The 26,259-nt window shown below is 33.4% G+C and overlaps 1 protein-coding gene and 1 long non-coding RNA gene across 2 annotated transcripts; one reads left to right on the top strand and one right to left on the bottom strand.

Annotated features, from left to right (window-relative positions):
• Positions 1-2,297: 2,297 nt before the first annotated feature.
• Positions 2,298-3,997, bottom strand: LOC128212554 (neuropeptide Y receptor type 4-like). The gene has a single exon (XM_052918049.1). It carries the CDS (start codon positions 3,816-3,818, stop codon positions 2,610-2,612), a length of 1,209 nt encoding a protein of 402 aa, XP_052774009.1. The 5' UTR covers positions 3,819-3,997; the 3' UTR covers positions 2,298-2,609.
• A 14,655-nt stretch (positions 3,998-18,652) lies between these two features.
• On the top strand, positions 18,653-25,865 carry LOC128212148 (uncharacterized). Its single transcript, XR_008257395.1, has 7 exons — positions 18,653-18,736; positions 19,021-19,087; positions 20,150-20,237; positions 22,021-22,103; positions 22,494-22,615; positions 23,002-23,114; positions 25,727-25,865. It is a non-coding gene; the product is annotated as an uncharacterized LOC128212148 (long non-coding RNA).
• The last annotated feature ends 394 nt before the right edge of the window (positions 25,866-26,259 follow it).

Raw genomic sequence — 26,259 nt, forward strand, 5'->3', positions numbered from 1 at the left:
TACTAACAGACCAAATATTCATCTTTTCGACCTTTTATTTGACATTTTTACTTTTATTCTTAATAACTAAAAAATAAAACCTTTTGCACGACGATGATGTATATATAATACAATAACATGGAAATGTTGGAAACGTAGTAAATTGCTATTTACAATTGAATGCAGTGTCATATGTCGATTGTCTTATTTAAAATATCTGAAACTTGACTATTCATATTTTCTGATTGATGTTCTCGCCTAACTGTTAAATTAAGACAAAAAAGACAAACAATCTAACGTGTAAGCATTTCTTTTCTGCACTTCAACAAATCGCTTTATCGAGTACTTTCTTTTGATCTTAATAAGGAGGTACTGCAATTCAAGTATGTCGTAACTAGGCAATCAAAAGGTGAAATTCTTATCGAGACACGTATTATTTTTAATGTTTAATGTTTATTTTTCATATTGTACACAAACTTGCACATGGGGGATCGGCACGCGCAGCGTATTGCGCGTGCGTGCGAACCTACTTTCCATATCTATGAAAAGCTATAAGGTTTTCCTAAACTGACTTATAAAAACGATGTTCATTGTGTACATATTTATGAACACTGGTGTCGTGCTTGTTTCGCTCCCACATTCACTTAAACGTATGCAAACACAAGTTTCTATCAGAAATTAACCAAAATATCATTGATATTCAATGTCTGCTTGATTTAAAGCATGAATTGGCTGTCGTAAATTTTAAGGTTTAAATTTTTCGTAAATGCTGAAAAATTAAAACTTATTTCTCTCTTAACAGTCTTATATTTAGTACATTAAATAAACGGATAATAAAAACACACAATAGGTACCTTAAATCTGCCCCGCATTCCATTTGTCGGAAACTGATTCTTATCACAAGCTAATCAGAACAGTGTATGTACCCTCTTTGCGCCCCTCTTCACACTATGTGTGACGTCAAACATGGGACCAATATATTGACAATAGCAGCTTGAGCTGTAGTTATCTAAAATGTGAACAATTTTAGCAGGTATTTAAACACGTATGCATAATTCAATGAAAACGTATAAAAACTGTCGGAAACTGCTTCACAATCAGTATGTTAAGGAACACATTTGTTTCGAGGGTTACAACACATTTCTAGTCTGTGTTTTTAAAAATATATGTACAATTACAGGTTTTAGTAATGTTGCAAGGTTAATGATATTCTTGATAACAGTGGTTACGTAAACTACACTTTACAGATGCAATATTATATATGTTTTTCAGCTCTAGCAGTAAACTAATGACGGAAAAGATTCTAAAACAGGGTTTCAGATATCACAAATCAAGGAGACTTTCGAAAAAATATTTATGGTCATAATTATATTATATCAAAGTACAATAAAGACCTAAATCACTGATTGCTAATAGTATTGACCATCCATATTTTATGGTGATGTTTTAAAGAAAATTATTCCAGCAGATAGTTGGGCAGATAGACTTAATGAATTGCTTGGATTTTATTCAAACCGTGGATATAACGGCGATACTTTGAAAAGTACTTACCTTCTAGGTTTTGAAAATGAAAATGAATTCCTAAAACAAAGTATAAGGTTGAATATAGCGTCCTTACATAACTGAACTTTCAGTCCTTTGATTTTATGAAAATTTTGCAAATTCAAGTTATCTTTAAAACCCTCATTGGTTGGCTAGGAATGTTCGGGCCTGTGACGTCCCTTTCTTCAAATATTTTACATAGGTAATCATGAAAAGTTTAGCTAATACATGTCGTTTCTAATTTTGATGTTTTCTTCATTTGTTAGCAATTTCGTACAATGATGCTTTTTATCTAAATTTTTATTTTCTAAAGCTGACTGTGTCTGATGTTCATAGTTTAAAACAATAACTGGATTGTAATTCAAATGTTGTCCAAAACGTTGTTTACGTCAATAACAAAACATATGTTTTCCGTATCATTCTGGGATGATAACTCTTAACTTTATTATACATATATGGACATACAAGAAGTAATAGCTATTATGTTCCTGACTTAAAAGTTAAAAGACGGAAATTAAAACACTGTTAAGAAAAAACCCAACAACAATACAGTTACGCATTTCCTCTTATTATGACCAATACGGGCATACATTACTAAATCTAAATAAAAACTGAAAACGACCATGTATATATTGCATGTACACAGAGAATTTGCCTTTGGAATTACATGAATTGCTATTTGCAATAGTGATAAAAATATAGATCGTCGTATAAACAAAATATGTAACAATTTCGAATTTGAATAACAATATTCTTAAATTTCATTTCCTAGAGGAATTCTGCATTGCATGGGAATACACGCAATTGTCAAAGTGTCTTTTCATGTGAATATGGTAGAAAAAGTATGCGTAAATTACACCAGAATGCAATATTTAACACTAATACGAACATCACAAGAGTTGAGGGACAATCCCTGGTGTCTAGAGCACATATGTTCCGGATGGAATGAATGAACGCACGTCTTCAGAAGGTCCCCTTTAAGTTTTAAATGCCGCAGTTTATTCGTGGCTACGCTGTACTTTTTGTATCGAATTCTGATGATGGCGATCTAGCTGGCAATACAGTTTAAGCAACCTTTCCTTAGCTACTTAAAACATATTTTTAATATCTCCTAATATTTGTTTAAACTTAGGGTCAAGGCAGCCGTACACAAAAGGGTTGATAGCATGGTTTATAAACACAAGTCTAAAGAAGAACAAATACACGGTTTTTTCATAGATATTTAAACTCTTCAAGATTTCTTCTGATATAAACGCTAATAACGTCAAATACAGAATTGTTGTGACAATGAATATGATTGTCAAAACAAACATGATGTACGTTTTTCGGCGAACAATATTCGCTTTGTCGCGACGTCTACGCCGGATCCGTTGTTTGTGACGGACTTCCAACGCTCCATCCTCGCATGTTGTTTCGGCGTCCGTGACACAAACTTTATCTTTGTCAACCGCTTCGCTCTCATCATCCAGAGACCGGCTTTCCGTTTTGCTTGACTCTGTGGTTGATTTTCCTTTTCTTGTTGATACGTCCGAGTTAGTAAAGCCACTTTCATCGCTTATCTCGGTGTTTTGATTTGATTTTCTTTGTGACATAGACAACTTGCTTACCGTTGGCGCGCAAGAGATGTGGCGCCTTTGAGCCGATGGACGACCTAAGATGAGTCTCCTTGCTACTAGTATATATAGAACGAGCATAACTATCAGGCATTGTCCAAATAAAACAGACAGGGATGTACCGAAAACTAAAGGTTGTCTACTGTTTTCATAATTGGAATCCTTTCCACAGACAGTGACGGTTACATTTCTTCCGTTGTATAACCTAACGTCCTGTTGGCTTCCCCACAGAAACCAGGCCGGGAGGGAAACAACGAAAGCCACGCAGTAGATGACGCCGCAAAGGATAAGCGCCTGGCGAGGCCTGATCTGCCATCTAAATGGCGCACACACCTTCCTATGTCGTTCGACAGCGATTATGCACAGACATAGGGCCTCCCCTGTGACCGTGAATACGTTGAAAAATGACTTGACTTTACAGACGACGGGAAATGGATACTTGTACCAGAATTGCTGCGTGATGATCTCCCCAGGCATTGTGGTCAGTGTGCTTATAAAGTCCAGAAAAGCGAGGCACAGCACAAAGTAGCGAAAGTTACAGTCATGGTAACGTTTTATGAACACGTACAATACAAATAAATTGCCAAAAAATCCCAGAAATGTTTCAATTCCAATAAAAATTGTCACAGGTGTAACAGCCCTTTTCATTTCGTCATTCATTTGGTCCAGTAATTCACTCTCCATCACAACATGTAGTCCAGTTCCGTTGTCAGCGTTTGTGTTGCCATTAACAGTATTTCAAAAAATAAAAGTAGCCGTTGTCAGATGGCAACTACTGATCTTTAATGACTTTTGTTAAAACCTTGGTCAACAACTTGAAAATGGTCAATACAAATGTAATATTTGATTGATTTATACCATCACATGAACACACACAACTTTATAAGTCATCCTTTAAATGATGCGCTGTTTAGTACCTACTCGTCGTACATCTTGCTCTTGAATCATCAACTTAACTATGGTTCCCTTTTTTCTTCCGTGGTTTCGACATAATGCGGTATTCAAAACGCATTTAATGAAATTTAAATTGATTTTTTGGGGTTTGTGATGTTTAAGAAACAGATTGCACAAAACTTTGCACATATACTCTTAAGTAAATTATTGTAAAGATGACGTTCCCTAATAATGGAAAATATATTCCTTTTTCTTTTAACATAACCCATAGCTCCATAACTGGTAAACCGACAGTTCATTTACCTTTAACATAACATGTATATTTCTAGTATGCCAAGTTTGTTTGTGTGATGGATGCCTTTCGAAATTGGCGACTGCTTGCCCTGTTTCTGTCCGAACTCTTTCAAAGCTGCGAAAGCTTATATACATTATACAATGACATGTACATTTTAATACAATACTGGTATCATCAATTGAGCAGATACACCCTTAATTTTTCTTGATTCTACTAAACTTCAATAAGATTTACTCTAATTTAAAATACAGCCAGCATACACGTCTAAATCGACAGTCCTAACATTAAAGTACTTACACTAACAAAAGACACTCGTAAAAAAGTAATTTTAGTGTGAAACGTACGCTTAAATGATCAATGGTTAAAAAAAACGTTGATAAGGTATCACACAAATTAAAACTATAAGAGAGTATATAATAGGCCATATTTTCCTCTATCTTTCATCAGAGAACCAACACTGTTGAGCAAACACAAGAACTCCACCTGTAAGTCTGATTATGATTGCATGGTATAAAACGTAGACGTTTGAACGTTTATATTTGTTTATCCGACATGGCCTTTTATCGAACGTGACAAAGGGGGTTTGAGTAGTCATTTTGGATGTATATGAACATGGCGGCTTAGCGGCTTATCAGTATGAAGTTGGTAGACTAGAAATCAAGTGTTATAGCGGCAAAGCAGCATAAAGTTGGCGGCCAGGCCTGACCTGGCCTAGCTGCATTTTGTTGATAGCATTAACAGTTCAACATAACATTTTGTACCAGTTTTTAACGAACGCATCGTGCCTATTACTGTATTTAAACTTTTTACTGCAGGAAATGTATTTGCGTTTTTAATACATTCTTTTATTCAGGTTTTCACAATTTATCAGGGCACTATGCTATTTTGTTATATTTCAAACATTTCATTGAAGGTGTATATCTGAACAGTTGCTTTTGAACAAAACCATTGTAATGAAAACAAATGATAGAATATTGAGTCGATGTTATATTATGTATTTGATTTTTTTCATACGGTTTTTAATATGAACCTCCCCAAAACTACCCGTCTAAAGACGAATCAGGCTGATTTCTGACAATGATAGTCATTGAATACCATGAGAACAATCTCGACAACCACATTTGTTTTGATTACACATTTGACCATTCAAATATCTCATTCAATAAAATGTGACCAGGGTAATTTGTTCAGATTAATTCATGCGCTGTTTAATTTATTCTGTTTTGAATTTTAACTTCAATATTTTGAAGATTACTGCATTTTGTATACAAAGTATTGATCTATGTTTATATAATGCTTGAACGGAAATAAGGGTAAACAATATTTCTTCACATGCCGGCATAGGGATTACAATTATCGTAATTGGCGATCAAATCTGTACCTAAGGGGAGTCCCACGGGTAGCAGTGTAGCACCTGGAAATGCAAAGAGGGGATTTTCTCCGGAAACAACAATAAAAGAAACATGATTTCCGTGTATGATCGTACTTTATTTCAGTAAAGATCATAAAATATCGTTTATTCTATCACTCTCGATCTTAAATACGATCTTACACTGAAATAAAAAGATGCAACTGAATCAGGGGCCAGTGTCACGAGGAAAGTATTGCCCCGCACGAACTATTATAATCACAGTAAAGACAGTAATCGTAACACATCAATCAGGTTGCTTAGTTAAACTAGGTTAAATAATGTTCCACTTAAGTTATATGCAAAATTAAACAAATGTGTAAGTGATGATTATTATATAATTATCGTTAACAGTCTTGAGACCACAAGTTTGGTCAAGAATCAACGACAATTGTTTTATAAAATCTAGGTCATCTTTGATACTATGTTGTTTGTTATCAAAAAGTAGGTCACTAGATCCAGTGAAAGAAAATTTTCCTTTAAGTTCTTATGTTAATGAATTTTGGTTTGTCAGCATACAATCTAAGTCAAGATTGATAATGGGTCATTAGGCGAAAGTGAAAAACAACGACGCAAGGGTAATCAATGGCATATTTCTTTATCATTAAACAGGCCAGAGCCATAGCCCCCACATCCATGCAATTTGGTTGATGTTTATGACTCCGAATAATCTTCCTCTTTTTGGAATATAGACCATGTAAAGTTAACACAAGGTGAGTAAGTCTAATCAAAGAAGCCCCATTTTAACCTAAATGCAATGGAACTTGATGAAATTCTAGTCTTCATAGAATTTATGTCAAGTCCGGTAATAATTATTACAAAAAAATCATTTTCAACTCGTTTTGTTGATTCACAATTGCTTGCAACATTTACTAAATAAGTTACGAGTCGACAAAGCTTTGACAATATGTCGTGTTCGAACTCGTTAGGTCGATATCAAATAAGTCGACAAGACTAGATGAATACACCATCAGTATATTCGATGTACGCTTCATTTCTAGTTATTTCGAACACAACATAAAGAAGTAGAGCTCAGCCGTTTTAATCTAACCGGCACATAATGTAGCCTAAGGTACAAACTCGCACCAAATTATAATATATCAAAGAGAGTATGTTTCCTCGTTTAGTACCAATGTTCCGCGCGCCCAAACAATTAGTTGCTGAATAAATCACAATACAAGGCAGTTTGCTGATATATGAGGGGCGCCTGTTAATAATTAAGATTGCCATACACTTTCTGTATTGTTCTTTAAACAGATTAAGGAATATAAACTTAAGACACACACTTAGGATGCGATTGAATGAAAATAAATATGCAATTGTACTCAAACAATGCTTGTTTCACATATTTTCTTCCTTACTTATTGTAAATGTTATTTTAATATTTCAAAATCTGCGTTGATTTGAATTTGTTATAGATACTTTGTGTATATTGAAAGATATAAGACGATAGTTATTCCTTATGGTAAAGAATGTTTTCAACCTACATAGTTTCATAGTTTATTTCAAATGCATAAAGGCCATAGCCAATGAGCGTACAAGAATTAGGCATATATACACATATCATGACAATTCATAGATCAGTGGTCAAATACACGCTCATAGATACATTTTCTTGCAATAACTAACACTATATTATTATATAATTCAAACCATAATATATATAATACTATAATATTATCACAGCGATGAGACTGTGGCTGCTATACAGATACTGACTTATTACATATGTTAAATATAAAAAAAAACTATTTCTTAATTCAAAAGGTTTATGTACATACATCGATAATTTTCTACATGTAGTTTTCCTATCACTGGCAATAAGTTCAACAAATTTCAGTACATTTGGTCTTTTCCAATAATATTTACTGATGTATTGTTTTCTTAAATCATTATACAATGTACATTCTAACAAGAAATGAACGTATAGATTCGGGTTTATACCATCTACCGGCTTCGATTTCTATTCTATGTGATGAAAGTCTTAACCTTGTTGTAAGTGCTCTCCGAAATTTTACAATATTTACATCACAAAAGTAGGATTTGACTTAAAATCTACATACAACATTTCCTTTCACCTAAGATAAAATATTTCGAATTGTATCGCAAAATATCAGATCAGAAACACATTAAAAATTGATAACATGCAACGATATTAATAATAATAATAATAATAATAATAATAATAATAATAATAATAATAATAATAATAATAATATAATAATAATTGTAATAATACTACTACTAATAATAAAAATAATTATAATGATAAAAATAATAATAAGAAGAAGAATAATAAAAACGGAAATAATGATAATAATAATAATAATAATAATAATAATAATAATAATAATAATAATAATAATAATAATAATAATAACAACAACAACAATTATTGTGATAATAATAATAGTACTAATAATAGTAATAATATTCAATCGACCTAACAAAGTGTGTTCCCCTTTATGCAACATTATACACCTCCAGCCCTTGATTTAAAGGTAACATGCACGTTTATAGTCCATGAGTATCCTTATTTATATACAGCAAAGGGTAAACGCAAGTATAAAACACTTCTGGAAAAGAAATTGTAATCATAGTTAAATTTCTGAGTTGCTCACTTGGGATGAAACTTGAATTTATTTTTTTAAGCCGTATCGACGCATGAATAATAAGCAATGGCTTAATCAACGTCAGACAAGACCGGTCATTGAAAAGGGAACAAAAAGCGCTAACAACGCTTTATATACCCGTTTCTTCAATTGTAGTGACCCTGTCGTACAAATTTCAAGAATTGTGTGTAAAACCAGCACAAACAAATTTGACATAAATGAAATATTTACATATGTCTAAAACATCAGTCGCGGATAAATCTTTACAAATAATGTTTAAAAAATCTCTGTTAGCTTCTTAAAGGCCTGGTTTAAGGAATGTTTGGCATGACAATCCTCTGCTGTGAATCTCCTGCTAATTGCACTGATGTCACAGTAGGGGCCAATTTCCTGTGTATTTGTTTATTGTCTTAGGACCATTTAGGGTCCAATTCTATAATAAAGGCTCCAAAACTGCACAGCAGGATATTCAGATCTGAGATCTTATAAGACAATTAAGCAATTAGATTTAATTCAATACACAGAGGTTGTGTACAATACACGGGGGTTTGTTTGTTTTTGTGTGTTTTTGTTGTTGTTATTTTGTTGGGGGGGGACTTACAGAAGGAATAAACTAGGCCTTTAACGCATGAATGATAACCTAAACTTATCCTTAGCAAGTCCCCTTATTCTGACAAATTTATTTTAGAGTTTTCCCGTTAATCAACTTAAAACACAAACAGCAGGAGCGTCTGCATGCAACTTATGTACAAAAACCAGTGCATATTTTTCTTCACAAACAGAAAATGACATCAATAATTCTATTTAATATTTATGCAAAAGGCTGCAGAAACAAGATCAGTAGCAAAAAGTTTAAACATAAACCCGGGTTAATGGCACTGGGTAAACGTCAAAGACATAAAACATAAAATCACAAACAAGAAACATAGAAGAACAGCACATAACCCCACAAACAACACAGTGCACACATACTTTATATAAAAAACTTGGTATGTTTATCAAGAATTGTTAGATACCGCCTTAGAACGGTCAGTAAAATATAAATTTACTGGGGGTTTAAACCAGTATATGTGCACAAACCCAACAATCCTTTATAAAGATAAAACGCAAAAGGTAAATATTATCAAAGTTTGCATTTACTTGAGGAAACTTATCAATAAAACAAATAATAATAAACGTATAGGTAAACTCCAAATACTTCTATGATTAGAGATCCCAACTCTATCTGCAGACGGAGGAATAAAATTCAGAGCACCTAATGCAAAAACTTTTCAAAGATACGATGCAGTTATTGTTTGAAACTAATAACATCACACACAGTCTGCCTTATAAAATACAAGGTTTAAAACTGTGTGATCATAGAGTTTCATAATAAAAAGCATCATTGTACTAAAACTGGGAACAAATAAGGAAAACATTATTAAAAATAAAAGCAACATATATTAGCTAAATGATTTGCCAAATACGGTTTTAAAGATAACACGAACTAGTAAAATCTTCATAAAATTAAAGGACTGAAAGCTTAGGTATGAAAGGATGCTATATTCAACCCTATATTTTGTTTCAGGTATTCGTCTTCAAAAGTTAGAAGGCAAGTGCTCTTCAATGCAGATATTGTCATTACCGTTATCATTTATTTAGTCTGAACTGAAAACATAAGCGTCCTCCGTTATAGAGCCAATGAGTCGAAAATGGACGTTAACGCTGATTATGTTTTCTTACTTTCCCTTTTAAAATGATAATAAGAGTAAAGTAAAACAAATGGGGGAAAACGCAACATGCGATTGAGTCTGTGTTTTGTTAAACGTAAGTTTTTGCAATAAGGACTATCATCCTCAAAAAGTCTAGTTGTGCTTTGTAGTGCATAAGCTTTTTCATTAACGTATATAAGAAAGAGTAGAGGGCCCAAACAGAGCCCGGTGATACACATGCTTAAATGAGTTTAAATTGTGAAAATGATGTTCCAACGAACGGGCATATCCAGTTGATTACATTATCGGTATGTCCAGAACTTGTAATATTTCTGAACCATAGTTTTATGTTTATTTTCCATCATGTTGCGGTGCACTTGTAGTGTAGATGGTTGAAAATACAATATAAATTGATTGCTTTTTTCAATACTTTAATGCTTAAATACATATATGTAACCAAAAGACTATGTGGCTCTCTTTAGCCATTTATTTGGGAGTTTTCATCAACGCTGCATATAAAACTCTGCCTCGTATAGGCGGGCACTGGAAAGTTTACCATTGTCACGAAGCCTAAGTGCAGAATGACACAAAAGTGGTTTCATTACTATTGAATGACCTTTCGTGGCATTTTAGGGAAGCTCTTCTGTCTGTCAAACAATACCTGGTTCGCTCTTGCACTTAAAAATAAAACATCACTATTCATATTTGAAGTTTATTCAATTTAAACAAAAAAGGGAAACACAACAAAAACAGTTATGTAACCGAGCTCTTACGGTGAGTATATTTATAAAAAAAAATATATTCGCTAAAAAATTATTGTTTATTTTTTTTCTTTCCTTTACAAAACAATATTTCCATAACACATTATTTCAAGGTTGAACTGGCATCGGAGATTTATTGTGAGCGTTTATATACGTGGATATATAATCTCATTGATTTATGTTAGGTCGAGCTCTGACTGCCAGGGTCGATGTCAACCCTGAATTCCCCCTAACTATCGTGATAAAATGCCAATATTAATCGTATATTTGTGTTTTAATGCTGACACTTGATTGCGAACACTGATCCCATGCTGGGAAAACGACCAACAGAGATATGTGTTTGATTTACTCAAGTTTCCTTACAACATCTCAAAAACAATATCGCATCAAATACATTAATCCATATAAAGTTAAGTAACTAATGTCCATTCCTATTGCGTCCTTGTAAAATAAAAGTCGATATAAACACGAAGACCCACGATTACCCGAATAATGTATGTCCGATGTCAGTAAGACTATGCCTTATGATTGAACTACGACAATGACCGAAAGAATATACCCGTAAGACTATGCAAACTTGAGTTACAAAGCCCGTAAGACTTCGCCAAATTAATTAACGTTTTTGCCAATACGACTAGTCCGAATGAGTTACGCCTAAGCCCATATGACTTTTCCCGATTACGTTACGTAGAAACCCTATAAGAACCGATTGAGTCACTCCGATGCCCGAAAAACTACGCCCAATTGAGCTACACATGTTCATAGAGGTTGACCGCTCTCACTAAGTCTGACGGTGTAAAGGTAAACATATTCAAAATTCTAAAAGCGTATTTACAGACGCCTTTAATATATTTCAAAATTAAAGGATAAGCATAATTATCACCTTTCTCAAAAGCTTAAATTTACTAAAATAATAATTTGCTTCTTTAATTTTTATTTTTTCGCCAAAGCTTTCTGACTGTTCGGCTTCTATTTTGCTCTTTTAAGTTGATATTGTGGTGACTTTTATTACAGTAAACAGCTGTTGCATGGACATTTGTGTCGAAACTGTAGTCCCGAGGTTGAGGGGATGACTTCAGAATTGTTGTCCCGAGGCCGGTCAACAGTTCAATACATTGTAATTTTTGTAAAACAGTCAAAAATAGTGAATAACATTCATAAAGTGAAAAGGTAAATAATTAAATCTGACTCATTAAGGATTTCTATGGTATTTTATAGACTGCATATCAAATGGAGCAGTAATTGTGTTGTTATTTGGAGTCTTATCAACTTTATTTTTTGCTTTCTTTTAAAATGTATTACAGCGTAATCAAGTTGAAATATCATTATTAGTAGTATAATAATTGGTATTTCGCGGCCATTTTGTTTGGTGGTGCGGTGGTTCTGTCGGTGGTTCCATTGTTTACGCATGCGCAAGTTTGAAATTGACTTTCGCGGCCATTTTGTTTGGTGGTGCGGTGGTTCTGTCGGTGGTTCCATTGTTTACGCATGCGCACGTATATGTTTTGGCGGACAATTTTCAAAGTTTAACTCAACCAACATTGAGAGGGAAGACAATGGTATCGATTTCGCGCGTTAGCGGTCATATTTGGCGATTTCCCGCTTTTAGCGGTTATGTTTAACCATTGTTTAAAATCCAAGACAAAGGGTCATTGTTTAACTGGGTCTCCATTGATTATCAGTATTAATCTTTTTGCGATTGAAGTTGGCAGCCATTGTTTTACCGGCTAATATGAGTTATAATTTGACACCATATGACTCAAACAGGAGAATGTTTGATTCCTTTTGGGATGAGAATGGTAATATGTTACCCTGGAACGATAGTGAAGCTCGTTGTATATATTTGTGGGTTAAGGAGAGTCATCAGAAAATGGTAACTCTTTTAAGACAAACTAACAATTTTCAAACCATAGTTGATCAGTACAATAGCCATCAAGAGATTGAAGAATATCCGGATAGATGTAAATTCATTCCCTTTTTAACCGCATATACAGGACTTAAAGACGAGCCCATAGTACGGGAATAATCAACGTCCAAGACATTTTTTTTTTTTGGATTGTCAATAGTGGTATATAACAAACCGAACAAATTGGATATTGTAAGTCTGTGCTTTAACAGTTGTCTAAAGTGTTTAAAAAATACAAAAAATGGCTCAAGCTCAGATACGTTTTTCTAACGAGTTGCAGACATATTTGAGAGGTTTTGGTTTTGAAAATGTCTCTTGGTCACCAATAAGAAGGGAAATTACATGCACACTTGGTGACAAATTTGTCATAGTTGTGAAAGAGAGACAGCGACGCATTAAAATAATATTTAAAAAGGGTCACCAAAGTTTTCAATTACCATTTGATATTTTTGAAACTCTCTGTGATATGAAGGAAAGTGTTCCGTTATTGGCTTCATTCTTACACGGACAGTCGAAATGACAACTTCAAAACTATTAGAGTTTGAATATAGTTCTCCAAGCATGCTATTCTTTCAAGACAGACTTAAAACGTTCGACATGTGGCCACCTCAAATAGAACCAAACAAGTTCCAATTATCTTCAGCAGGATTTTATTATACTGGCAGAAATGACACAGTAGAGTGTTTTTCTTGCGGTTTGCGATTACATCAGTGGCAGAAAGGAGACGAGTCGTTGTTAGAACATAAAACACATTCTCCAAGTTGTTTATTTTTGAACATAATTGGACATCATGAAAACGACATTTCATGGCAGCATAAGGACACCCGATCTTCGTCCTCCAATGACTCATCCCGAGCACCATGGACGTGGACCGAACCTCTGGCGGGTTTTCAATATGGCGATATCCCCGGATGATCTGAAAATACAAATTTGAATTTTTCCGTTACCATATGTAACTATAAAAGACATACAACACAGCACAAACATTCAGTGTTTCATCGACATTTGGTGTGATCATATCGCAGCAGAAAAACTTAACATGGATTGCAGTGAACTATCTCAAGATATTTATGAAAATGAACATTGTGACTCCAAAACGAATGTTATGGACACTACAGAGATTTATACTCCAGTTTCTACAAGTGTCGCGCTAATGAATTCATACTTTGACTTTGTATATGCGAAGGCACTGTGTGAGGTTATGGGTATGGTGACTAGACAACTTTGCTATGGTTGCCAGATGGATCTCCCATCTCAAAAAGATCACGATTGTATCATGGATACAGACCCTGATGATGATGAGTATAAAATAGAACGTTACTTTAGTGACATGCTAAACGCAGTTAATGAAAAAAATATACTACAAAGTTGGGAAGAAATTATGCGCATTTCAAACATTTCCTCTGAAATGATTGATTTACACAAACATTTGCTAGAGAGCAATGACTATCTGCAGATAATGAAAACCGAGCGGTGGTGTGAAAAAATGAAAAGAATGGTGTTGACAATCAATCGCATTGAAGATCGACTGTTTCGTCCATCACGTTGAGCAAAAGAATATTTACAACACAACAAAATGGACATATTATGCAATGTTGTATGTGTTTTACTGCATTTTTCTTCAAAAAAAGAATTCATGAGAAATTAAGAACTCTGGCATTGTGTGGCGTAAAATGATTTGTTATATTTATTACTTCACGAATTTCCTGTTTGCATGTTTCAAATAAATATTTAATTCACTTTATGTACATGTATGTCATTGTATGTATATGCTTGTATGATCATATGCTGACTTATTTTATAGATGTTTAGTTTCAAATAAATGTATTTATATCTATACATGTTTTCATTTCCTTGCTTTAGTTTAATTAACAACCCATGTGTCCCATAATATAAACTACTAACAACGATGATCATGTTTAATCATGGATAAAACGCAGAAGGAACATATCCTATCACAATATTATTTCGATTCTAAAAACGCAGGCAGCGTTTTGGGTGCAAAAAAGTTACACAGGATATTAAACCAAAACTATCCAAGAGTATTTACTACTTATTTCATACAGAAATGGCTCAACAATCAAGACTCGTATGCCATTCAACGTCAGGCGAGACATACATATAAAAGACCACGTGTTGAAGTGGCGGGTATGAACGATCAGGGTGATATGGATTTAATGGCAGTTGATAACATTGCTAAATACAATGATGGAGTTAAATACCTACTCATTGTTATAGATATATTTTCACGTTTTCTATCCGTTCGACCCTTAGTTAATAAAAAATCTAACACGGTATTGTTAGCAATCAAGGATATTCTTAGTGTTCATAAGTTTAAAAAGTTAAGAACGGACCGAGGTTCTGAATTTATCAATCGTGAATTAAAAGCGTTTATGCAAAAGAAGAGAGTTTACTTGTTTAATACACAAAGCACCGCTAAAGCAAACTATGCAGAGCGAGTCATTCGTACCCTTCGTGGTATGATATTTAGAATGTTAAGATATCAGCGAAATTATAGATATATAGATCACCTTCAAGATATTGTAAATAATAATTCCCCTCATCGGAGTTTGGATGGATTAGCACCAAGTGATGTTACAAAGAAAAACGAGACACAACTTTGGAGTAAAATGTATCTAAAACCTAAAAAATTCCCCAAAACGCCTCCTCGCTTTAAATATAAAATTGGTGATTTGGTTAGATTAAGTTACACGAAACATCCCTTTAGAAGAGCTTATCAACAACAATATACTACAGAAGTTTTTAAAATAAAGAGCAAGATTTTCAAACAAGGTTTTCCATTGTATAAGATCATAGACTTGAATAAAGAACCAATATCAGGTTATGTGAATCAAAATGAAATAATTCCTGTTGATAAAGATGCAGACAGTCTTTGGTATGTTGATAAAGTTTAAAAAAAGAGAAAAGTCAAAGGGAAATTAGAGTATTTTGTTCGATGGGAAGGATTTCCAAAATCATTTGATAGCTGGATTGATGCAGATCAAGTTCAAGAACAATAATAATGGAACGTTATGTGTTTGTGAGAGACAATGAGAGCAATGAATTAAAAGGTTTTACTATTTATATTGCTATTCTTGATAATTATATATTGTGCATCCTAACAATATTTCATTTTTTCAAATATTGGTTGTATAATTTGTGTACAATTTGTAGCTACTTTTTGGATTCAATTGCGTTTTTAAAGACAATTACAGTGTGTTGCGCAAATGTTTAATTGATAAAGGGTTGAATATGCATAATTTCAAACTCTGTACTCGCGGCCTTGAGTGCTGAGCTAATGTTTATTTGCATTTTGTGACTAGTGAGTATGATTATATTATAATTCATGTACATCAATGTGAATTCTTCAGCTTGTAAATACACTGAATGCAAATCAAACCATTCATCCTCATTGACATACTACCCTTCATTGGTTGAGGCTTTTGGAACCAAACACCTTAATACCGTCGACATTCACTTCAAAGCCTGACCTAAATTTCTAGAAACTTCTAAGTCCCTTATAACAGGATTAAGCTAATTTCATTAGTAGGGTAAAAAGGGGACTCTCGCGGCCATTTTGTTTGGTGGTGCGGTGGTTCTGTCGGTGGTTCCATTGTTTGCGCATGCACAAGTTTGAAATTGACTCTCGCGGCCATCTTTGGCGGTTTCCCGCGTTAGCGGCCATATTTAACCATTGTTTGAAATCCAAGACAAAGGGTCATTGTTTAACTGGGTCTCCATTGATTAACAGTATTCATTTCAATAAAAGGGATATAAACAATAGCATTGTCACACTAACCACATCAGTGTATTGTATGTCAAAGGACAACTCATCCAATGTTTCTAACATAGGGTCATCGACCTAGGATCTATTTAATGGTATTGTTTTCCCTCATCAGACGATGGACTTATCATAACCTCCACCATCTTTATATGTGATCAAACGGATTCTTTTATATGTAAGATCACAGGTCATTGACAAACAAAAGTTCATCAGAGCCCAGCCATCGCGTGATCGAAAGTGATTTCAAGAAATTGAATGACTAAAACCTGACCGTTTAGTGTCAATTTGTACAACAACACCATATCTAATAGCCACCCAATTACTCTCCGACGTACCCATTGTAATAACTTAAAAGTGAAGACAGTTAAATGAGCTGCTGATGACTCAAAAGACGAGATTGTCGTTATCATATATCTAGTTTATCATTCAGGGTGACTAAAGCTCTTCCACTGTGGTGAGCTATCACAATAAATCACTTATTAAACCATTGTCAAATGCCAGCGCTCTATTCACTGGACTCTGTTTATCATTATGGACACCTCCGTTGAACCTTACAATGACATGAAAGTTTTTCAAACAACTTACTAAATAATCTTTTATTTTGACCACCAAAAGTAGGTTTTGAAGATATAACAGTTTTGTCCTCTCTTAGCTTCTTTTGAGTTTCACTATTTTTATTAAATCGGTAAAGGATTCACACAATTTCTTTATCAAATAACCTCATACCTTAAAGGTATGATGTATCGTTTACATTTCATTAAATCAACCCTACAGAAATGTTAAGATGTGTTCGATCTTATTTTAATGAAAACGTGAATGTTTTTTATTATTTATTTTTGTGTATAACTATTTCATTCCATTAATACAATATTTTAAAATTTAACAAGACCAAATTGAGATTTATAAGTTGAGGACATGTCTGACGAGCTATTTTATACCATTCCGGTATGTTGTATCAATAAATAAAATATCAGACAAGATTTTAATATTTATTTTCTTATAAATACAATACAATGCAAATACAAATAAAGTTGATTATAATTGAATTCAAACAATTTGTTTAACAAAGATCATACATTTTTATTTATTTTTTTTATCTATTTTAGGTTACATTTCAACAGTAGAGCAGTAGATAACATCACATGAAATTACATGAAATTAGATGTAATTTGGTATAAAACATAGAAATTATATCTCTTGTATCTTATAATGTCCATAAGCATATGATTTAATTCCATCTTCTAATAAAAATCTTTTGTCATCAAAACTAGATAATCCTACTTTGCTGATTGTTTCCAGATAAATTTTATGGTTATGACTTCTTAATGAATGCATTGTTGAGTGCATTTGAGAATTATTAAATAATACATGTTTATAATCATTAAGAGTCAATGATTTTTTAACAACCGCTTTTGATATCCCTTTTGCTCTTTTCTCGTCTATATCATCACACTTAAATGCATACATTTTCGATCGCAAACCGCAATATTCACTAATACATTTCTCATTTGTTTCACTTTTCATTTTTCCCATTACTTTTTTGTTGAAGTCACTATATAAAAAATGATCTTTAGGGAACTCTGAAGTGTCAAACAAATGTGAATAGGCCAACATATCTTGGAAAATGTCCGGTGTTGTACATGATACTAAAAATGAATCTGTGTCCGTTAATTCTAGCTCAACGTTGCTACCATACACATTTTTCAAATGATTATAATAAAAATCGTACATGGTATATTTTGACAAATCAAGGATACTCATTCCAACAAAAATTTGGTTTATTTAATTTAATTTTTTTGCGACTTAATTCAACACCAACAAGGTCTTCAGAAAAAATCCGGTGCATCTTATAAGTGGGTTTGGATGACACCTTCTGTAGTCGTTTTTCTGTATGAACAAGTTCTACGGACCGATGCTTCCGAAGATTTTCCATGGTTTTTCCTGAAAGTAAACAAAATTTTTGGTAAGTAACTTTTCATCATGTTAATCTTTACTCTGAACTGCTCAATATATGTTTTTATGATGGTATCCGTCGTTATCTTAGATACCTGTGTTTTGGATGAGGGATATGAAAATGGGACCGAAAAATACACTTTTTACTTGCCGGTAGTTAGTTTTGGTCAGTTTTACTTTAGGTTCCTAATTGTACATGAGCACTTGTAAGCGTCTGATTGAAGATGAATGAAATACCAAAAAGTGAAACTACGCCTGACAATTATTGAACAGTTGTTTTTGTAGATAAGTATTAGTGGTATGGAAGTGACAATAAATTTATTGTATAAATTACATACGGGCAGATCATACAAAAATGATAACAATGCAATAATTAACACGAACCCCAAAAAACAATAAAAAAAACAAAAAAAAAACAAAACAACAACCTTACCGAAGACCGAGTTGTTCATGAGTTTGAAGAAGTTCTTCTCGAAAGCAGTCTTGGCTTGTTGTCGCATTTTGGTGTTGAACTCAACGTAGGGTTTCATGAAAGCCTCTTGTTGGAACTCTAATACTTTATGTATTTTTTTTCAATTTAAGACCGAGTTGGAGATACAGTTGCAGGTTGCGATAGTGAAGTACATAATTCTGTTTGTTTTCTAAAGTGGTGAGTAATTTTTCCACCTTTGCTCTGGGTGGAAGTTCCTCACTGTTGTGTAAATGTTTCAACACATGTTGAGCATAAGGAGATAATTTTTCATTGGGTGTGAATTTACGTTCCGGAGCTAATGGGTAGTCGTTATGACTGTCATGTAAATGTTTTGGATATTCTAGATCTACTTCTAGAATATACCCCTTAGATCCATCCTCTGGTATTTTTTCAGGTTCAAAAGTATCAATTTCTTCCTTCTGTAAAAACTTAAAGAATGTTACTAACTCGGAAACTCAATAGTAAATGAACTATTTTGTCAAATGTTTTGGTGGGAAAATATTCCACCAAAATGTGAATTTGGCGGGAAAAAAGTTCGCCAAACATTTGAATTTTAAACATTTGAATTTCAAATACTATAGGGAATCCATTTCAATTTGTTAATTATCTTTGTGTTTCCCCTTTTGTTTTGTTTTGACTTTATTTCTTTGAGATTCTCATTTTTTTTCTTATTTTTTTTAGGTTTTTCAAAAAACTTGTTTAAACGTTTCACGACTAGTCTTTTCTGTAAATTTCCGTCATTTTGAATTGATTTTTTCTGTAACTTCCCGCCATTTTGAGTCAACCTTTTCTGTGAATTCTTACCATTTTGTTGTAAAACCATGTTATTGTTTTTAGAAAGTTGACTGTTTTGTAAACTTCCATCACATTTAGAGAGTAAGTATTCATACTTTGATTTAGGAATTAACACTAATTCTTGAGCCATGATTCACTGGGTTTAATTAACGCTAAAAACTGTTTGAAATATTTTAACAGAATGGCTTTCCTCCTTTTTTGAGAGAGTCTTTTGGATATTACTTTACGTATGACATGTCTATATCGTTTCAAGTTCTTTTTATCCTTTTCTGGAATGACAAGATTTCCCCTGATAGCATTGTAAATCACCTCTATAAGTGCAGCCAATTGAGATTTTGTTAAGTTTTTTATCAACATTTTTTGTTGTTTTTCATTGGTGTTGATCATAAATTTTAAAAAATGTCTCTCCTTCTGTAGTTTATCTTCCATTTTTCTCCTTTTCAGGTAGAAATACAATGGGGGTTTGATGTGGAAAGATGTCTGTACGAAGTTTATATAACGGGTTAGAATGTGGACTTACATCCACCAGAAGGTAACTATATTTCTTGTTTGTGGCTTTTCTATAGGCATCCATAAAATAATGCGTTTCACCGGGAAACATTTGTTTGGCTAATGCTTGAATTTGTAATTTATCTCTCTGATTGTTAAACAACACAAAATAATGACTGTTTAGACTAATAGTTCGAAAATATTTTCCTCCTGTAAATAAATTTTGCACTACGAAAAAGACTGAAAAATTATGGTGATGACTATAAATGGTGAATAAGTTGACAATATCTACACTTTGTGAAGCTTTTTGTGCTAAATCATCAATCACTAATATTTTGAAGTCAGTTTCCATAGTCCACATGTCCATATCGTCTTTAGTTGGTAAACCTTCAAAAAATTCAATATTTTCCACATGTTCTTTCATATCATCAAATAAGGATTGATAGGTAGAATAACAATATATATAATCTTTTTCGGAATCATGGTAAACATAGAGTTTGCATTTTTAAACAACTCAAATAGAAAGGTTGACTTTCCACTTCCACTTGTTCCTGCCACAATACAAGTGGCAGGGCATTCAAATTTAATTAATGCATCCAACATGATCTACACTTGTTGATAACAGAGAACACAATAAATAGAATACAAACAAAAACCATTTAAATACACTACTTTATTAGTGATCTACATGTTTGGTTTTTGAAACAACCATTTTGCGAACAATATGGAAACATATTTCTAACGAAGTTATATACAAGTAAATCATTACAGTCATAATCATTGAAAAAACTATGTACAATGTCATAAAAAGATACACCATTTGTTCGTTGTAGTAAGAATAACAAACAATACATCCCACAAACATCACTGTAATTACTTTGTAGCTGTCTCGAATTTGTGATAACAGTTGAAAAATAAGAAGCATATTTCAGAAAATAAGTGTTAAAATAGTCAATTAGTTTCCCATAACTGTCAAAATATTCGATAGTGGTTGAATTTGGGAAGTAAAATGTACACCAATGTCTTCCTTCCATGAAATGATTGTCTGTATTGGCAATAAAACCACATGGAAATACCAAGTCGTTTGGTAGTTGATCAGCCGCAAACACCCCCAAAATTGTTTTTTGCAACATTGGATCACAGTCTATACAACACTGAAGCTGTGATGTATTCATTCTGTTATTATGTCTCTCTGAGCGTTAATTTGAAAAAATCCAGGAGAACTATTATACACAATACAGCTTGTTGCGGTAGATAAAGCCGTTCCAAATTGAACCTCTAATCGCACATTTCCTGTTTTTATTAGAGATAGAAATGCTTCATCAGAAAACTTTGGTTCTAATTGAAATGTAAAAATACAGGATGTGCGTGCAAAGTCTTCTCTGTTTATATCAAGTCCAGCATCTTTATTCCACATTCCATTTGTTAGAAACATATTTGCGTATACTCTCATAAAACTTTCTCCATTTAAATTATTAAAATTTGTTTTTAGTGGATTACCCCACACTGGAACCCCATCAGCATAAAGGCAAATACTCCTAATGTCACAGTTTAGGAAATGAAATGGATTTGATTTATAATCTCCCGAAATTGCTCTTGATCTAACAAAGGCAACGACAATTGTATTTGGTTTTTGTCCTTGAAATAAGTTATCCCACGTAAACACCGTACTTCCTGCAGCAATGGTTTGTAACCGACATTCAAGTCTATCAAATGGATACTTTGCTGTGTTGATCTTTAACATCTCAGAGTGAGCAACAATGAGAGCTGGATTGACTCTAACTTTTTTTACTAAAAGATAACTATCTGTAATGTTTACTTTATAGCTTGGGGATGTCTCGCCAGAACTTAGACAGAATGCTGGAGAACTACGATACAACTTCACATTAACATCCACTTGGTTTAACAGGTACCGTTTAATAGTAAATAAACTGTGATATATAGGCCCTTGCAACTCTAAAGTTTTTGATTTTGTTATATATTTTGCCCGTAAAAACAATCCATTGTTTGCTCCACTAGGATCACAGTCTTCTGGGTGATCATTGTCATCTTTTATGAATAGTTGAGAAGACAATTGAGAAAATGAAGCATCTTTTCCATTACATAGTAAAGTATTAAACATGGCTATATATGGATTGTAATTAGATGATATAACCGCCTTGTTTTGTAGAGTCACTTCTATAATTGAAAATAATGCCTGCAAGAACAAATTCACAGGTCCCACCTTCTCACCCGATTTTAAGTTAGATCCATCTGGATTAGTTACTTTTAGTTTCACACATAACTGTGTATCTTTCAGATCGAGATAGTCCATCGAATTCTGACCACTGATTTGAAACTCAATGGGAGTATCATCCGACACTTGGGATATTGGACGAATCTCTTGATAATGGACATCATTCACCGCAACTTGTGTAGGAGGTAAGTCAAATAGTAGTAATTCATTCGGAACACCTTCAGAAAATCCGTCTTTTGTGAAATAAGACATTTTATGAACCAAATATATCCCACGTTGTTATAGATTTCTTCGAATTATTTCTCGCTTTCTTATCAATTTTCCATTTATTGTCCACTTTTTTGCTTGCTTTTAAACCTTTTCTTGATTTTTGATTGTTTTTTACAGGTTTATTTTCAGTTTGTTTATTTTTTCTTGTAGACTTCTGTCCTTTTTTCGGCTTAGTTTGTTTACTCCTGTTTCTGAACTGTTTTTTTCTCGCGCTGTATACACGATGTGTTACTTCTGAAGGTTTGGATAATTTATGAACAAGGGTTGACATTTCTGAAGTATTTAAACCATCTCGTTTCAGCTCACTTTTCGCCTGGTTTACTGTCTGTTCCGATGGGGAAACTGTGCTGATTGTCATACCATTACTTCCCATCTTCGACTTGTGTGGAATGGCAAATCCCCTCCCAACTTGAGGTTTGTTATTTTTGAAATAGTCTATCCACATTTGTGGGTTCGGTACATACAACTTAGATTGATTCATATTTGGGGTAAAATGGATATCGCTTAAAATGAAGTGTGAGATGCACTGGTGAACTTACGAATGAAGCATACTCGTTTTCCACAGTTTTTATACTGAAATCAATCTCTTGGAATTCTGATCGGTTTAAGGGTAAATAAAAAGGAGATTCTAACACATAATTCCAATCTTCTTTTTTCTCTATTCTTCTCAATAAGGGACGTTCACCTCCGTCAACAACGCTTTCTTTGCAAACGTTTGAGTAAATAAATAAGGTATTATCTACAGTTTTTCTTCTTGCTTTAGGATCAGTTTTTATACTTATTTCACACAAAGCAACCTTCCAGTAACCATTAAAAGATAGAGGTAATTTTAACTGCACTTTGAAGTTATAGGGTTTGTTCTCGATGAAGATGTGATTACTTTCACTGTCTCTCACAAACACATATCGTTCCATTATTATTGTTCTTGAACTTGATCTGCATCAATCCAGCTATCAAATGATTTTGGAAATCCTTCCCATCGAACAAAATACTCTAATTTCCCTTTGACTTTTCTCTTTTTTAAAACTTTATCAACATACCAAAGACTGTCTGCATCTTTATCAACAGGAATTATTTCATTTTGATTCACATAACCTGATATTGGTTCTTTATTCAAGTCTATGATCTTATACAATGGAAAACCTTGTTTGAAAATCTTGCTCTTTATTTTAAAAACTTCTGTAGTATATTGTTGTTGATAAGCTCTTCTAAAGGGATGTTTCGTGTAACTTAATCTAACCAAATCACCAATTTTATATTTAAAGCGAGGAGGCGTTTTGGGGAATTTTTTAGGTTTTAGATACATTTTACTCCAAAGTTGTGTCTCGTTTTTCTTTGTAACATCACTTGGTGCTAATCCATCCAAACTCCGATGAGGGGAATTATTGTAACTATTTACAATATCTTGAAGGTGATCTATATATCTATAATTTCGCTGATATCTTAACATTCTAAATATCATACCACGAAGGGTACGAATGACTCGCTCTGCATAGTTTGCTTTAGCGGTGCTTTGTGTATTAAACAAGTAAACTCTCTTCTTTTGCATAAACGCTTTTAATTCACGATTGATAAATTCAGAACCTCGGTCCGTTCTTAACTTTTTAAACTTATGAACACTAAGAATATCCTTGATTGCTAACAATACCGTGTTAGATTTTTTATTAACTAAGGGTCGAACGGATAGAAAACGTGAAAATATATCTATAACAATGAGTAGGTATTTAACTCCATCATTGTATTTAGCAATGTTATCAACTGCCATTAAATCCATATCACCCTGATCGTTCATACCCGCCACTTCAACACGTGGTCTTTTATATGTATGTCTCGCCTGACGTTGAATGGCATACGAGTCTTGATTGTTGAGCCATTTCTGTATGAAATAAGTAGTAAATACTCTTGGATAGTTTTGGTTTAATATCCTGTGTAACTTTTTTGCACCCAAAAAGCTGCCTGCGTTTTTAGAATCGAAATAATATTGTGATAGGATATGTTCCTTCTGCGTTTTATCCATGATTAAACATGATCATCGTTGTTAGTAGTTTATATTATGGGACACATGGGTTGTTAATTAAACTAAAGCAAGGAAATGAAAACATGTATAGATATAAATACATTTATTTGAAACTAAACATGTATAAAATAAGTCAGCATATGATCATACAAACATATACATACAATGACATACATGTACATAAAGTGAATTAAATATTTATTTGAAACATGCAAAAAGGAAATTCGTGAAGTAATAAATATAACAAATCATTTTACGCCACACAATGCCAGAGTTCTTAATTTCTCATGAATTCTTTTTTTGAAGAAAAATGCAGTAAAACACATACAACATTGCATAATATGTCCATTTTGTTGTGTTGTAAATATTCTTTTGCTCAACGTGATGGACGAAACAGTCGATCTTCAATGCGATTGATTGTCAACACCATTCTTTTCATTTTTTCACACCACCGCTCGGTTTTCATTATCTGCAGATAGTCATTGCTCTCTAGCAAATGTTTGTGTAAATCAATCATTTCAGAGGAAATGTTTGAAATGCGCATAATTTCTTCCCAACTTTGTAGTATATTTTTTTCATTAACTGCGTTTAGCATGTCACTAAAGTAACGTTCTATTTTATACTCATCATCATCAGGGTCTGTATCCATGATACAATCGTGATCTTTTTGAGATGGGAGATCCATCTGGCAACCATAGCAAAGTTGTCTAGTCACCATACCCATAACCTCACACAGTGCCTTCGCATATACAAAGTCAAAGTATGAATTCATTAGCGCGACACTTGTAGAAACTGGAGTATAAATCTCTGTAGTGTCCATAACATTCGTTTTGGAGTCACAATGTTCATTTTTATAAATATCTTGAGATAGTTCACTGCAATCCATGTTAAGTTTTTCTGCTGCGATATGATCACACCAAATGTCGATGAAACACTGAATGTTTGTGCTGTGTTGTATGTCTTTTATAGTTACATATGGTAACGGAAAAATTCAAATTTGAATTTTCAGATCATCCGGGGATATCGCCATATTGAAAACCCGCCAGAGGTTCGGTCCACGTCCATGGTGCTCGGGATGAGTCATTGGAGGACGAAGATCGGGTGTCCTTATGCTGCCATGAAATGTCGGTTTCATGATGTCCAATTATGTTCAAAAATAAACAACTTGGAGAATGTGTTTTATGTTCTAACAACGACTCGTCTCCTTTCTGCCACTGATGTAATCGCAAACCGCAAGAAAAACACTCTACTGTGTCATTTCTGCCAGTATAATAAAATCCTGCTGAAGATAATTGGAACTTGTTTGGTTCTATTTGAGGTGGCCACATGTCGAACGTTTTAAGTCTGTCTTGAAAGAATAGCATGCTTGGAGAACTATATTCAAACTCTAATAGTTTTGAAGTTGTCATTTCGACTGTCCGTGTAAGAATGAAGCCAATAACTGAACACTTTCCTTCATATCACAGAGAGTTTCAAAAATATCAAATGGTAATTGAAAACTTTGGTGACCCTTTTTAAATATTATTTTAATGCGTCGCTGTC

Source organism: Mya arenaria, chromosome 12, assembly GCF_026914265.1.
Source record: "Mya arenaria isolate MELC-2E11 chromosome 12, ASM2691426v1".
NCBI lineage: Eukaryota > Metazoa > Mollusca > Bivalvia > Myida > Myidae > Mya > Mya arenaria.